At 39.5% G+C, this 15,145-nt stretch overlaps 1 protein-coding gene across 2 annotated transcripts; it reads left to right on the top strand.

Moving 5' to 3' along the window:
* Window positions 1-1,288: 1,288 nt before the first annotated feature.
* LOC138794785 (G-protein coupled receptor family C group 6 member A-like) lies at window positions 1,289-14,168 on the top strand. Of its 2 annotated transcripts, XM_069973651.1 has the most exons (6): window positions 1,289-1,371; window positions 2,604-2,907; window positions 6,787-7,608; window positions 9,794-10,009; window positions 10,876-10,999; window positions 11,902-14,168. In XM_069973651.1, the coding sequence occupies exons 1-6, from the start codon at window positions 1,316-1,318 to the stop codon at window positions 13,020-13,022; spliced, it is 2,643 nt and encodes an 880-aa protein (XP_069829752.1). In that variant the 5' UTR covers window positions 1,289-1,315; the 3' UTR covers window positions 13,023-14,168. The 2 variants fall into 2 exon arrangements, with proteins under 2 accessions (XP_069829752.1, XP_069829753.1); XM_069973652.1 differs by lacking the exons at window positions 1,289-1,371; window positions 2,604-2,907 and adding an exon at window positions 5,980-6,047.
* Window positions 14,169-15,145: the final 977 nt, after the last annotated feature.

Below are 15,145 nucleotides of genomic sequence, written 5' to 3'. Positions count from 1 at the left end.
TTAATAATGAACGCCATTACAGTCAATAAGTCAGTAATGGCCATAACTGATTATGAACATCCAAATAATGAAAATACTTCTTTGATATATGCCTTATATATTATATATTACCTCATGTTACCGCATATAATATAATAAGTAGAGATGAGCAAAGCAGCCGGAAATTCGAGTTTTTGGTCAAACTCGTTAAGATTCCCAAATTAGATCTTAAAGAATTTAATTAAAACAGCCAAATCTATAGTAGCTACAATACTGGGACTATTACAGAAGGGGCAAATTTGATAAAATATGTTGGTGTAAAAGTGTAAAAATTCTGAAAATAACAATTTTATAGAGGGTGAGCGGAGGTGCTGACATCACAGAGGGGCCTGCAGCTGATTGTACGAGTGCTAGGGATTATGGTTAATCCCTTTGTCCCCCCTAGTGAAGCTCCAGACAACATATGCGGCCGTCATTTATTTATTTTCAAATTTCCTTAACGAATCGGTGGGAATTCGTTTAAAAGAATAAAGCGAATAGACAGAGCGATTCGCATCGGATCTTGATTCGCTAGATTCGCTTCGCTCATCTTCTAGTCTTAATCTCCAAACTCATTTCTGTAGCAAAAGATTTTTTTTCCCTGCAAACTGGTACAATGTGGCACCCTATAGGTAAGGAGATCATAAACATAAGTACTTAATGGTTCTGTACCTGTCACTAATCGATAATTATTAACATGGTGTTAGCCTCCATGGATTAAACAGATTCAGTTTTATAGCTCTACATTTGCCTAATACTTACGTTTATGGCATGCACACAAATCCTCCCCCCCAAAAAAATCAATGTGAAAGAGATAACAGACATGATAAACTTTTCTCTTTTTCTCTTTTCTGCAATGTTGAGAGGATACAATGTACGGGAGATGCAACAGATGCCAAAATATTCAATAGCCATTATGACGTTTCTGTAGTCCTGTTATTTGTAAATAGAGCCTTTTATGTTCCTGTTATCTTTATCTAAAATCGTTAGAGGCCGGAGAGAAACACAGAAGCAGCTGTGCCCATAACAAAGAGAATTAACTTGCGCAAGGTGCATCCGGCCGGTGCTGCTTGTTTGCAGCTGACATACTAGGGAAACTTTCAGTTGGCTTACCACTAACCTGTAGTCACATCCAGAAGCAGGAGCATGAACTACAGACATGGCACTGTATGGACTGTCTATCATCATTGGCATACTGATCGGCGGATTACACTGCTGTCTGATACCTGATGATTTTGTAGGCGCTAGAGCTCATGGTGATATTATTATTGGTGGTCTCTTTGCAGTACACGGTAAAATGGTCAACTCTGCTAAGGGATATCCCCAAAGACCAGCCATCCAGAACTGTGAGGGGTGAGTGTTGTTATTAACTCTAAATATATCCATGTATCCAAGGAAAACATAATGGTACCTACCAAATAGATTAGATTAGGCTGGAGGAACTACGGACATGGTAAGGGTTTTATGCATCTCCTTGACCTTCTATAACTTTGAGTAGAAATAACATAACTATATTTATTACTTTATGAGCATACCACTCCAGGAATAGAAATCCAATAATTTAATTTGTATTTTTGTATTTTCTGTTGTTTCATTATTCTACTAGATTCCTAGAATGTAGAATTATTGCTAATGTCATGTCTCGAACACTACTCCCTAAATTATGATTCGGGCCGAAGGCAGGCAGTGATTAAAGAGTACTTGTCAAAAATAATTGATCACAGCAAGTCTCATTGCTAAGACCCACTGTGATCCGGAGATACGGCTGAGAAGAGACTGCAGCAGCCATGCCATCCATTCCCCGGCTGTATTTCGTAACGGCTTATTCTGAAATTTAAAGTCTAAGAGGCTTCATTGTCGGAATTAGTGGCTGACTGGGGCATAGTGCTCAATTGAGGACCCTGACATGCAATCAAGCACCCTGATGCTCGAACAAGCACTATGCTCAACCTAAAAACCTCTTGGTGCACGGGTAACATATTGGATATATTAGAACCCCCGGCGGTCTGCTGTCAATTGATAAGCATAGTGCCAGAGTTTTAATCTTTCTTATAGTAACCTATTGCATTTTTTCGTTCAAATTTTTGTACATTTTATTTACGCATCTCTTAAAGATGAACAGGCACCCTCCGCTCTGCCGAGCAGGGGGCACCAGGTTAAATGTTTGTGTCTCCCATTGATTTCAATGGGATTCGATAGAGTCAAGCACTCAAGCATTAAATAATGCTCAACCCGAATAAGGAGCACTTGAACATTTTAGTGCTTGCTCAACACTAATTGATAGAGCTTTCCCTATATCTAACCAGGGAGACATGTATCAGCTGGTATGGTGAAGCGAAGCTGCAGGAGACCATCCTGAAGACTCAGGGTTAAGGCAACATGAATGTCATGACAGGTTCCCTTTATTCACAGAGCCTTTTATCTAAATCTAATGGCAAGGATGACTAAAATCTATGTGTACTCCCAATGTCAGCATTTCTTAAAGTCTGTATTGATCAGCTGTAACCCACCTCTTTAACTCTCCTGTTGATGATAAAATGATCACATACAATTAAGTTCAACATCATCATTTGCTACTTTTACAGATTTGAGATGCAAGGATTCCTACAATTACTGGCAATGGTTCACGCTATAGAGATGGTAAACAATTCATCACTTATACCTGGTATAAAACTTGGATATGAAATTTATGACACTTGTTCTGAGGCCACACTGGCCGTTTCAGCAGCACTACGTTTCCTATCTACATACAACACTTCTATGGAACTGCTGGCATTCAGATGTAATTATTCCGATTATACACCCAAGGTTAAAGCTGTCATTGGGGATAGTTACTCAGAAGTTTCTATCGCTGTTGCCAGATTGCTGAATACTCAACTCATCCCACAGGTAGATAACGTATTGAACATTATTTTATATATTTAATTTTTTTTTTTATCACAAGGATATTAATAAATTATTACCTTCATGTTAACTTCATAGACCACAGATGTAGCCAGCAGGCCAATATTTTTTCTGTGTCATGGCATTATTAGGGCACTATTAGTTTTAGGAGTGCATTAAGAGGAAATTTAGTGTTTGTGGGGGCACTAAGGGAGAACAATTAGCCAGGACATAGCATAGGCACAATGGGCCACCACCTACTCAGCCCAGAGGGGGAAATTGTTGGTAATAGCTATTCAAGGGCACATGCTCTAACTTTTCATTTGCAAGCTAATGCTCTGCCTCTATGGCACCTATCTCTAGTTCTGGACCCAATGTCGTAGAACCATGTTATACTGGGTCTCACACTGGAGAAGTGTGCTATGGACCAGCATGCTCCGTCTCTAAATCCACAGGTACAAGAAGCAGAGACAGGGGAGATAGTTACCAGGGAGTACGGGCCCAAGTTTTAAATTTTATCCGTAAGAGCTCATTTGGAGTGCTTATAGTTGAGCAGCACACTAAAAAGTAGAGTACCTACAGGGAATGCCTATAGGGGAGGGGACTAAATACCAAGGGGGTTATCTACAGGGGTATGCCTACTGGGAGGGGGGGCTAACTACCAGGGGGAGATTACCCAAAGGGAGATAACAACATACAGGATAAAATGTTATCTACAGGGAATGCCTACCTACCAGGGAGACTATGGGGAGGGTTATCTACATTGGGTATACTACCTACTGGTGGTGTGCAGAGGGGCCTAACTACTATATGGGAGCACAGAGAGTGCCTATAATATATGGGGACACAGAAGAGTCTAACTGCTGTATGGGGACACAGAGGGTTCTAATTTATGGATGAACATAGCGGGCTATCTTCTATGAATATATGAGGGCATCGGGGGAATATATGAGGTCATGGGAAGGGCCTATTTACTATATGAGGGCACAGATGGGGGCCTTTTTCGTATGGGTAGAGAGTTATCTTCTGTGGCCACACCCAGCAAAACACAGCCTCAATAAGCATACCCCTCATTATCAAAGCCAAAGTGTCTGTGGGAAAAACTTTTAAATGATGACAACAATGTATTTGGTACACATCTGAGTTTTCCAACTTAGATTCATGCTACAACCCCTTTTAGGGTGCCTTCACACACACCAGATCTGCAGCAGATTTGATGGTGAAGATTTGATGCTGTGTTCAGTTATTTAGATTAAATCAGCTCCGGATCTGCTGCAAATCCGCAGCGATAAGATGGGTGTGAAGCTACCCTAAGGGTAGCTTCACACGTACCGTATCGCTGCGTATTTACCACTGCGTATTTATGGCTGCGTTTTTATCGCTGCGTGTTTGGTGCAATTTTTACATGCGAGATTTTTACATGTGAAAATCAAAACTCGCATGCAAAAATCGCACCAAACACGCAGCGATAAAAACACAGCCATAAATACACAGCGTTAAATACGCAGCGATACGGTACGTGTGAAGGCACCCTAAGGGTGCGTTCAAACCTACAGGATCCGCAGCAGATCTGCAGCAGATCCGCAGCAGATTTGATGGTGCAGATTTGATGCTGTGTTCAGTTATTTAAATGAAATCTGCTGCGGATCCGGTAAGTGTGAACGTACCCTAAGGGTGCCTTCACATACACCGGATCTGCAGCAGATCCGCAGGTGCACAATAGAAAGGTCAAATATAAATACATGTGAAAGGCTTTTGGGTATGCTCAGTGACCTTTATAGTGGTCAATTTACATGGTCACAGACACAGAGTAACATCTATTTACCTGTATTGTATTACCTGTCATTGTACTCCAGTCTGTGTTGATAAGAAGGGGGCTGCTGGAAAATTATCTGTACAGAACAGAAGGTCCCAGCTTAGTTTTATGCCTATTAGTGAATATGAAAACTTCAAGATTATAGGATTATTGTAAAATTTAAAATTAAAGAAAGATTTAAAAATTCTTAAAAAATGTTTAACAGAAAAAACACACACATATATATATATATATATATGTAATTCTCTGTTGACAAAATCTCTTTAAGGAAATGTTTGCACTTAAATATTTTCCTTTTCCTTCTAAGAGCCATAACTCTTCTATTATTTACTATACTATTACTGTATATACTTTATTATTCCATCTACAGAGCCATATAAAAGCTTGTTTTTTTTACAAGACTAAATGTCCTTTGTCCTTCACTTTACCATAAATAATACTGCCAAACGGGGAAAAAAAAATGTTTTTGAGGTGACATTAAAAACAAATATGCAATTGTGCAAGTTTGGTAAAGGGCAAGGGATTTTTTTTTATTTATTTCATTTACACCATTTTGGGCTGGATCGTGAAAGGGTTAAGAGTTCCAACATATCCACACATAGTAATATCAAGCATGTTTACGTTTATTTGTTTTTTACTCTTTCTTTAATTTAAAAAATAGCAAAAGGAGGTTGATTTCAATTTTTATTATGCGAAGATTAATTTATATTTTTAAAAGCATTTCTGTCAGGATGTGGGACCAAGCAGACAAAAGACAGGTGCAGCCCTGAAGCTTGCACTGTCCCGCTGTCCCTGCATTCTTGCCTCAAGGCCCTAATGGCAGCGGACAACTGGTTGGCGGTCCCTAACCCTTACTAGGTGTGAACACTAAACAAACGCAACACAATATAGCAAAGTCAGAGGTCCAAGTCAGCAACAAGAGGGGTGCACAGTATAAAACGTGATCCAGGAGAATAGTCGGAGTCCAGAAGCTATAAGTCAAAGCACCAAATACACAATGCAAAAAGAAACACTAGGTCAAGAAACACTAGTAAACTAGGCTCTCTCTCAGGTAAGGCGTGGTAGACAGCGGAGGATTGGGGCTGAGACTCTAGCCCCCGGACACATCTCATAGCTAACTGACTGAGCCGTTCGCCAATCAGTGTAATATCACTCACAACACCTGATGCCGTTTGGCCAGGGTTGGTGAAGCTGCGGCTACACAATAAGAAGCACCGCTGTGCCCCTAGCAACTGGCTTGGCTGGTCGTCAGGGACGCCATCGGTGTGCTCCCTGCACCTGGCCAGGCTGACAGCTGAGCTACAGAAACCCGGAATAACCACTACACAATGTACAAAGGCAACTGCTTTCTGCTTTGTTTCATTGGCCCAGATAGCAACCAATCACAGCTCAGAATGGGCTGAGAGTAAGGGCCCTATTCCACCGGACGATTATCGTTTAGATTATTGTTAAATCGTTTGAATCCAAACGATAATTGTTCAGTTGAAATGCAGTTAACGATTAATGACCCAACAAGAAATCGTTAATCGCTTTATAAGACCAGGACCTATTTTTATTGTTGCTCGTTCGCAAATCGTTCGCATTGAATAAGACGTAGTTTGGTCGTTCGCAGTAGATACGAACGCAATAGCGAAGAAAAAACAATCGCAAATATGATCATAAGTAACGATTATTGTTCCATGGAAATGAGTGAACGTTTTCAGGTCTTTCGCAATAGAGGTCGTTTGAGATCGTTAATCATTAACGATTATGCAAACGATAATCGTCCGGTGGAATAGGGCCCTAAATGTCTAGGCTATGTTTACACGCCATCTTTTTTAAGCCGTTGGATGGCCGTCTGTCTGGGCGGCTGTCAATCTGAGGCCAAATTACAGCTGTGATTTATAGAAATAACACCTGCTCTTTGGCCTCAGATAATGCGTGAATATAGCCCTAATATCAAAGAGGGTGGCACTTGGCAAAGCTGAATTTGAGCTGATGATTTAGGAAAAATTAAAATTGTGTATGGAGAGATAGAACAGAATGTTATGTAAGAAATATAGAAAAAAATCATCTCTCTCTTTCCACAGATTAGCCATTCATCATCTGCTGAAATATTAAGTGATAAATTTCGTTTTCCTGCCTTTCTACGGACAATACCAAATGACTCTTACCAAACTAGGGCCATGGCAAAACTCATTCATTTGTCTGGCTGGAACTGGATTGGAATGATAGTTATGGATGATGACTATGGGCGATCAGCTCTAGAGAGCTTCGGCATCCAAGCTGTTGAAATCAATGTCTGCATTGCATTCAAAGAAGTCATCCCTGCTCACTTATCTGACAGCACAGTAGAAGCCAGTCTAGATCAAGCCATTAGGAAAATACTAAGCGAAACTAGAGTAAATGTCATTGTCACTTTTTTGAAACCTATCCTGGTATTGAAACTTTTTAAAAGGGTAATGGAAAAGAAAATACAAAAAACATGGATAGCTAGTGACAGCTGGTCTTTAGCCAATGGAATTAGTAGTATACCAAACATTCAGAGTATTGGACCAGTCATCGGATTTACATTTAAGAGTGGAGATACTGCATCTTTTCTGGATTACATCAAAAATCTAAATCAACAAAAATATGAGATGAACCGACTACTGGACCAGTATTCAGTACTTTTATATGGTTGCCCTAAGGTGAAATACAGTGAAATGTATGGTTGTGTCACCAATTATTCCAAAGAAGCCAGCACAAGCACTATGGAAAACAAGTCCCTCAGAGTTGATTTCCTTTCGGCCACAGTTCATCCAGGCTTTGTCTACAGTACTCAGCTGGCAGTGACTGCTATAGCACATGCAATTCGAAAGCTATGTATGGATCGCAACTGCAAAAAGATAAATGCTTTTGCACCATGGGAGGTAAAATAAATAAAAAATTGCAACCATGATTGTAAGATTTTTCAGCAAACCTAACATCTCATATTTGAGGGGCTGATAACTGCTTTTTTTAAAGGTCTTGTCTGGAAAAAATGTATAATTTTCTATGTTGCCGTGGCTGTGGTGGACATACTAGTAATGTATACTTACCTGTCCTGCTTCACTGCAGCTGCCGGCTTTCGGGCCACCTGCTCTGTTTGAGTGGCCTAAAAACATCCGATGATGTTCTGTTCCCATAAAACATGACTGGTCAGCATAAAACCGGCAGCTGCGGCAGAGTGGGACAGGTAAGTATACATTACTGACATGTCCACTGCAGCTCCGGCAGCATTGTTAATTATGCATTTTTCCCAGACAATCCCTTTAGGATAAATTGGATGTCCAGATTGGATCACTATTGGTACTAAGGGCAGATAGAAGGGGGCCTGGTTCTTCTAAACAACAGTGGTTGTTTGTGCCAACTGCACTAATTATTACTAGCTTATTAGCTATACTTTCAACTAGACATGGGGATACACCATGACCTGTCACTGTCTCCCCCCTTGTAATAAGAGTGACCATTAAAGGGGTATTTCTATCTCAAATAACATAATTAAACTTGTAGTACTTGTTAAGTTGAATATTTTTGCAAATACTGTCATTTAGTAAATCTGCACCCTTTCCCTCCCGTTATTAACAGCTTGTTATCTAGGTTACCGATCACTGCTCTGCTCTAAAAGCAGTAGTCTGTCTGGCATATATACGTATCAGGAAAGAGAAACAAGTTTGGTAAATAAGCGTATTTACAAAAATATTTCACTTGACAAACCATACAAGTTAGTTGAGATGGGAATACCCCTTTTCATTGATGGACTTAGGATAGATTATCTATATCAGATCAGACCACGGATCATCTGTTTATTATCACTATGATGCGTATAAATACAGACGAGAACCGTATGCAGACAGCACCATACACTGTGTAGTTTATATGGAGCTCTATGAAACATCTTTAGCACTACTTCTTGTACTTCCTAATAGAAGGTTTGTATGTATGCAGTTCAGTAGTATTTAATTTAATATACAAAAACCCTAATTAGTGTTAGATATGTTAGAACCAGAAATAATACCCTCTGGGAATGTAACAGTAAAGGCCCTATTCCACGGGCCGATAATCGTTCCGTGGAATAGGGCTTTAAGGGACTATAGTAAAGAGAACATTACCATACTTAAAGGGAACCTGTCATGTTGAGCATGTCTGATCTGCTAGCATAATGTTATAGAACAGTGTTGAATGGAAAGATTTAGTATAGCTTGCCTTCTCTGGGCTTTGGTGTCAAGTGGGCAGCCAACTCTCTCGGTATACTAAAGTCCCTATTACACCAAACGATTATCTGCTGTACTTGGCTGATTATCGGCCGTTCTCGCCGATAATCATTTGGTGTGATAGGTCATGTTAAAAGGCAACGATCAGCTGACATACACGATGTTGGCTGATGGTTATCTTTAAACATGACCTATGAAAACTATAGCTGCCTGTTCCGCTGTGTAATAGCAGCGGCAGCAGCAGACCGCCGGTTTGTTTGATGGGCCATCTGGATGACCTAAGGATCATTCGGACAGCCCCTCCCACTTGCTGTCTGTGCGAGAAATAGCAAAGACCGTGATCGGAGAACAAGGAGGAGGCAAATGCTAATCTGACAAGTTGGTGCTTGCTTCCTCCTACATATTGTTACATCTAATATGGCCCTTACACCGCCAAATGGACTAAGCACAGAATAAATGCTGAAAATTAAAAAAAATATATATATATATCAATGAGTTCAGCTCCTCCTGCTCTATACCATCATGCTGACAGATTAGGCAGCATTTTTATGGTGACAGATTCCCTTTAACAGGACAGTGAACTATGGCGGAAATTTATCAAACTGGTGTAAAGTAGAATTGTCTTAGTTGCCCCTAGCAACCAATCAGATTCCACCTTTCATTTTCCAATGAGTCTGTGAGGAATCAAAGGAATCTGATTGGTTTCTAGGGGCAACTGAGCCAGTTTCACTTTACACCATGTTTGATAAATCTCCCCCTATATGTTTAAATTTACGTGAGCACTTTTTAATATTAACATTGACGCATTTTTTGTTTTGTTTTTTTTCGAATATATTTCTATCTATTCCTCCACTCCATATAGCTTCTACAGTCACTAAAAACTATAAACTTCAGCTACATGGGAAGGACAATTAGTTTTGACTCCAGAGGGGATGCAGATACTGGATATGATGTGCTGATCTGGAAAGCGGGCGCTGATGGAAAGATTAATTTTACTATATTTGCTGAATACGATACTCAAAAAGACATGTTCATATTCACTAGCAAGGATAAAGAGAATGAGTTAAGACGTTTAAAGGTAACAAGGAAATTCAATGTTTGAGTTAAATTTCAATGAATTCTGGCTGAAAAAATGTTTATATTTGTGATGACGTCCATCCAATAAAAACGGCCATCATTTTGATTGTGTTTGAACAAAGCCTTAGAGGGCATTCACATGTCCGCAGAATTCTATCAATGCACGGACGGTGTTCTGTGGACCTGACCTCGGAGCTCCCAAAATCATAATTAATTAGGATATCGGGAACTTCTAAACTGTTTAGATTTCGCAAAAGCACACACTGAACAGTTTAGGAGCTCTCAATATCAAAAATAATCATGATCCTAGGAGCTCTGAGGTCTGGTCCGCAGAACACCGTCTGTGTACGAAAAGAAGTTTTATGGATGGCAATACCAACGAAAAAATAGCAGTTTTTCCAGCTATAAATAGCCAAAAAATAGCAGGTCAACACATTTCCCGGCCATAAAGATTATAGCCCTAAAAGGAATGCCGTTTTCTTACTTATAAAACTGCTGTTATAGAGATGTCATACAGCCCCAAAAACTGGTAAAAAAAATTAAAATGTCAACATGGCCAAATAGTGATAGTAGTGTTTCTCTCTGGTGGGAAAACCTATTGGACAGAAAAACTCTAAGACATCACAGTCCTTGTAGGTGACAGAAGACTTGTACAGTAGCCCCCACAGTGTCAGCTTTGAACAAAGTTCCCCAAGGGTAGTTTAGTTTATTTTTAATGTGTTTTATACACTACTCTTTTTTGTATTCATTCCTTCACAAGCCATGCTGTGTAAAACTAGCCTCAGTCTTGAACCTGTTTTTATGAAGATTTTAAATGATCAATTAGTCATAAATTATTATTTATTAACTATATTTTTTATATTACAGAAGATCCGATCCCAATGTTCAGATGAATGTAGGCCTGGACAAATGAAGAAAACATCAGGGAGTCAGCATACATGTTGTTACGAGTGCGTTGCATGCCCTGAAAATCATTATACCAGTTTTTCAGGTACTGTGCAAACACACAGATCTACAAATAATAAAGTGATATATGAAATACTAGATATCTGGATATAAACCAACCACAAACAAGGATTTAGTCCCATTACTCACAATTACTTGATTTTTGATTATTTAATGCAGTTTTAAAGGGTACTCCGCCTGGGTCCTAGCTGGAGTAACCCTTTAAATATAACTCTTGCTTCTTGAACATCAGTCGATGGACTGCCTGCTCAGCCAGTCAGTGACTGGGGCAGGATGCTGCTCCAGTCACTGTATTTTCCTCCGTGTTGTGACATAATCAGAACTCAAGGGAAAATTGCCTTCCAATGGGGGTTTCAGAGCCTGTGACTTGGGGGCGCGGGAAGAGGTAAGTAGTGGTTACTTATTATGTTCCCCCCTGCCCCTGCTGGCTGTCCATTTTTTCAAATCTCGGACTTCTCCTCTAACATGTGCATCTTCCAAAATCAGGTATACTAGAGCAGTGTATAATAAATATGGAGTTCAAGGTTCTAACTATTCTATTCTATTCTAAAAACAGATGCAGTGGCCGACTAGGGGTTGTGAAAGATGGTATAGTGCAGGGTGCAGTAGTGCGTTATATATGTCTTATGTCAGGATTGCGATACTAGCATAGTGTACCACACACTCATTTGTCAATGAGCCATTTCATTGACACTAGGATTTTTTGCCGAACAGGCTGCACCAAACGACCTAATTTACATATTGAGTTGAGTAATTGAGTACAGTGAAGATTTAGCAAAAACAGAACTAAAGATTAAAGTAGCAAATTTTCTTTTAACCTGCTGTTATTTTAGCTTTAAGCTTTTAACACTATTATAATAACAATTAAGCCTAATCGCAATATAATTTTTGTATGACTTATTATCTTTCATTTTCTATTCTTTCTAGATATGAGCTATTGTACACAGTGTAATAACAAGACTCTATGGTCTCCAGTCAACAGTTCTGTATGTTTCCTAAAGAAAATTGAATTCCTTCGCTGGAATGATGGTTTGGCAATTGTCCTCCTTATCATTTCATGTATTGGAATTTTCGCTATTTTTGCTATAGCCATCCTATTTGCTAAGAACTTTGAGACGCCCGTGGTTAAGGCATCTGGAGGCATTCTTTGTTATGTAATCCTCTTTTCTATCCTCTTAAGCTTTGTGAGTGCACTCTTCTTTATTGGCGAACCAGTTCAGTTTAAGTGCAAAGTAAGGCAAACTATGTTTGGTATAAGTTTTACAGTAGTGGTAGCCTGTATTTTACTTAAGTCCATTAAGATATTGCTGGCTTTCACCTTTGAGCCAAAGGTTCACAGCATTTTAAAGTTCCTCTACAAACCATTTACTTTGGTTTTTGTGTGTACTGGAATTCAGGTGATCATTTGCACCACTTGGCTGGTATTTTGGTCCCCCCATCTTAAAGAGAATTACTCTCTTCCAAAAATAATCATATTGGAGTGTAATGAAGGTTCCACAGTAGCATTTGGTATAATGCTGGGATATATTGCTGTCCTGGCATTTGCCTGTTTTATTTTTGCATTTAGAGGCAGAAAATTGCCAGAAAACTACAATGAAGCCAAATTTATAACCTTCGGAATGTTGATTTACTTCATTGCATGGATAACTTTTATTCCTATATATGCTACCACATTTGGCATATACTTACCAGCTGTTGAAATGATAGTAATACTCATATCAAACTATGGAATTTTGTCATGTACGTTTTTACCAAAGTGCTACATTATCTTATATAAACAAGACACCAATACAAAGACTGCTTTCCTCAAGATGATTTATAAATATTCCTCCAAGAGTGCTAGCACTCTTACAGTAAGTCAGGTTTCATCCAGTTCTGCCCCATTACCTGAGGGGCAGGGTTCTACACAGGACATACCAAGAAGACCCGGTCAATCATCTGTAAGTTGTATCAGTAATAGCTTCTCTTTTCATGAGATGCTTGTGACAACAGATATACCTCCAACAAGAAATAGAACCCTCACAAGAAAAAGGCTGTCAAGTATATGATGGTCCAATAATAAAATGTACCTAAATTATTCTATTACCCCAATGACTAAATTAATAATGCTCCAAAAAAATCTATCAATAGAAGACAATTTCAAGGAATTAGAAGACTATATGCAAGAGTAAAGGCCCTTTTACGTAGGCTAAATAGCCAGATTTTCCCACTCGTAGAGTGATCCTCTACTATTGGGCTGTGTAAAAGTGACCTTGCACTATATAAACAAAAAAACTACAGATAGGGATGCACTGTAGTGGACTCTTTCCCCAGCTGGCACCATGAATCAGTATACGGGGAAGCTGTTTAAATCTTTGCAGCACTGTAATAAAGCAGCCGCGCAGCCGTGTGATTACAGTGCAGCGAGCTTTCAAACACTTTCCGGCATCATATTGATACATGCCAGGCAGGGAAAGAGTCCACTACAAGGCATAGCAAGTCCATAGCATTCGTGGAAAATGGGACTTCATGAAGGAGTACCATAACATCACTCTTAGGCTACATTCACATGTTCTGTAGGCTATTGGCAGCCATGGACCCGCAGCTTAGGACAGCACTATGAAAGCGCATCCACAGGGTGTCCACAAGGCACGGACATCATTTAATTTCCCCTATAATACACTGCAGCAGCCTTGTATATCTTGCCTTTGGCAGAATATTATAGGCACACATGCATGGCAGACCTGAGTAACTTTGTTAGGCCTCTGGCATTGCAACCTGGAAGCACCAATTGGCTATAGTGGGAACCAAACTTGGTCCCTGCCTCAGGGTGTCAGTTGTATATTAGAGCTGGAACATACTGCTGATGGCCCATGCTAAGTCCCATTATTTTGGTTGCTTCATAGCAAATAAAAATATGTACAACACAGTACATCTCCTCTTACCCATACACAAAGGACCCATAGAGAAAGTGTTAATTTAAGCCCATTTTGTTGGTATTCTGGTATACTTGTTGGTATTGATAAAAACCCTTGTAGATAAGAATTGACTGTAATAAATAACTATCTGGAAGAAATAAGCTGTAGTTGTTTCCAGAATTATACCAAATCACAAGGATCATTCTCAGGTAGTAATGCTTAAAAAGCTGAACTCTTTATGATGTTTACTTGTTTTGGTGCTAAAATGTATCTATTAAATTAATTTTTTCAAGCATACGCAGTCTGAGTAATAACTCTCTATCATAAAACATAACAGAAGAGTGAGAAAGGACAAAAGGACAGGTTACAATCACAATAGTGTTCAAAAAAGTGTTGATTAATTCTGATTGATGCAGGTCTGGCCCCTGGGCTGGCATGTAAATAGCATGTATGTGCCAGGTCCAAAGAAGTGTAAGGGCCCTATTCCACCGGACGATTATCGTTCAGATTATCGTTAAATCGTTCAAATCTAAACAATAATCGTTTGTTTGAATAGCAGTTAACGATTAACGACCGAACGAGAAATCGTTGATCGCTTTATAAGACCTGGACCTATTTTTATCGTTGCTCGTTCGCAAAACGTTCGCAAATCGTTCGCATTGAATAAGATGTGGTTCAGAGAAAAAACGATCGCAAATACGATCATAAGTAACGATTATCGTTCCATGGAAATGAGTGAACATTTTCAGGTATTTCGCAATAGCGGTCGTTTGAGATCGTTAATCGTTAACGATTATGCGAACGATAATCGTCCGGTGGAATAGGGCCCTAAGGGTCCTTTAAGAGCAAGAGATTTCTTGGTGATTCTAAGGGTCCATTCACACATACAGGATCTTGTGTTCCATCATTTAGTTACAATACTATCCATAGCATAAAGTCTGCAGCTTCAAATCTACGAAGTGAAATCTGCTGCAGATTCTATACATGTAAATGGACCCTAAGGCCATGTTCACACAATGTATAAACATCGGCCGTTGTTTGACCCGGCCGGGTCAAACAACAGCCAATGGCCACGTTCACACATTGTCTTTGGGTAAATATCTCAGACACCGGACATTATTTGACCCGGCCAGGTAAAACAACGGCCGATATTCATACATTATTTGAACATGGTCTAAATGGCAGATTTATTGCAGAGATTTATGGAACCATAAATCACCTGATTCCATCTAGATGGGGTTGTTATGGTAGCAAGCAATTGCTTTTCTGGGATA

The sequence above is a fragment of the Dendropsophus ebraccatus genome, chromosome 6 (assembly GCF_027789765.1).
Source record: "Dendropsophus ebraccatus isolate aDenEbr1 chromosome 6, aDenEbr1.pat, whole genome shotgun sequence".
In the NCBI taxonomy this organism is placed as follows: Eukaryota; Metazoa; Chordata; class Amphibia; order Anura; family Hylidae; genus Dendropsophus; species Dendropsophus ebraccatus.
This window is presented reverse-complemented; position numbering and strand designations above follow the sequence as displayed.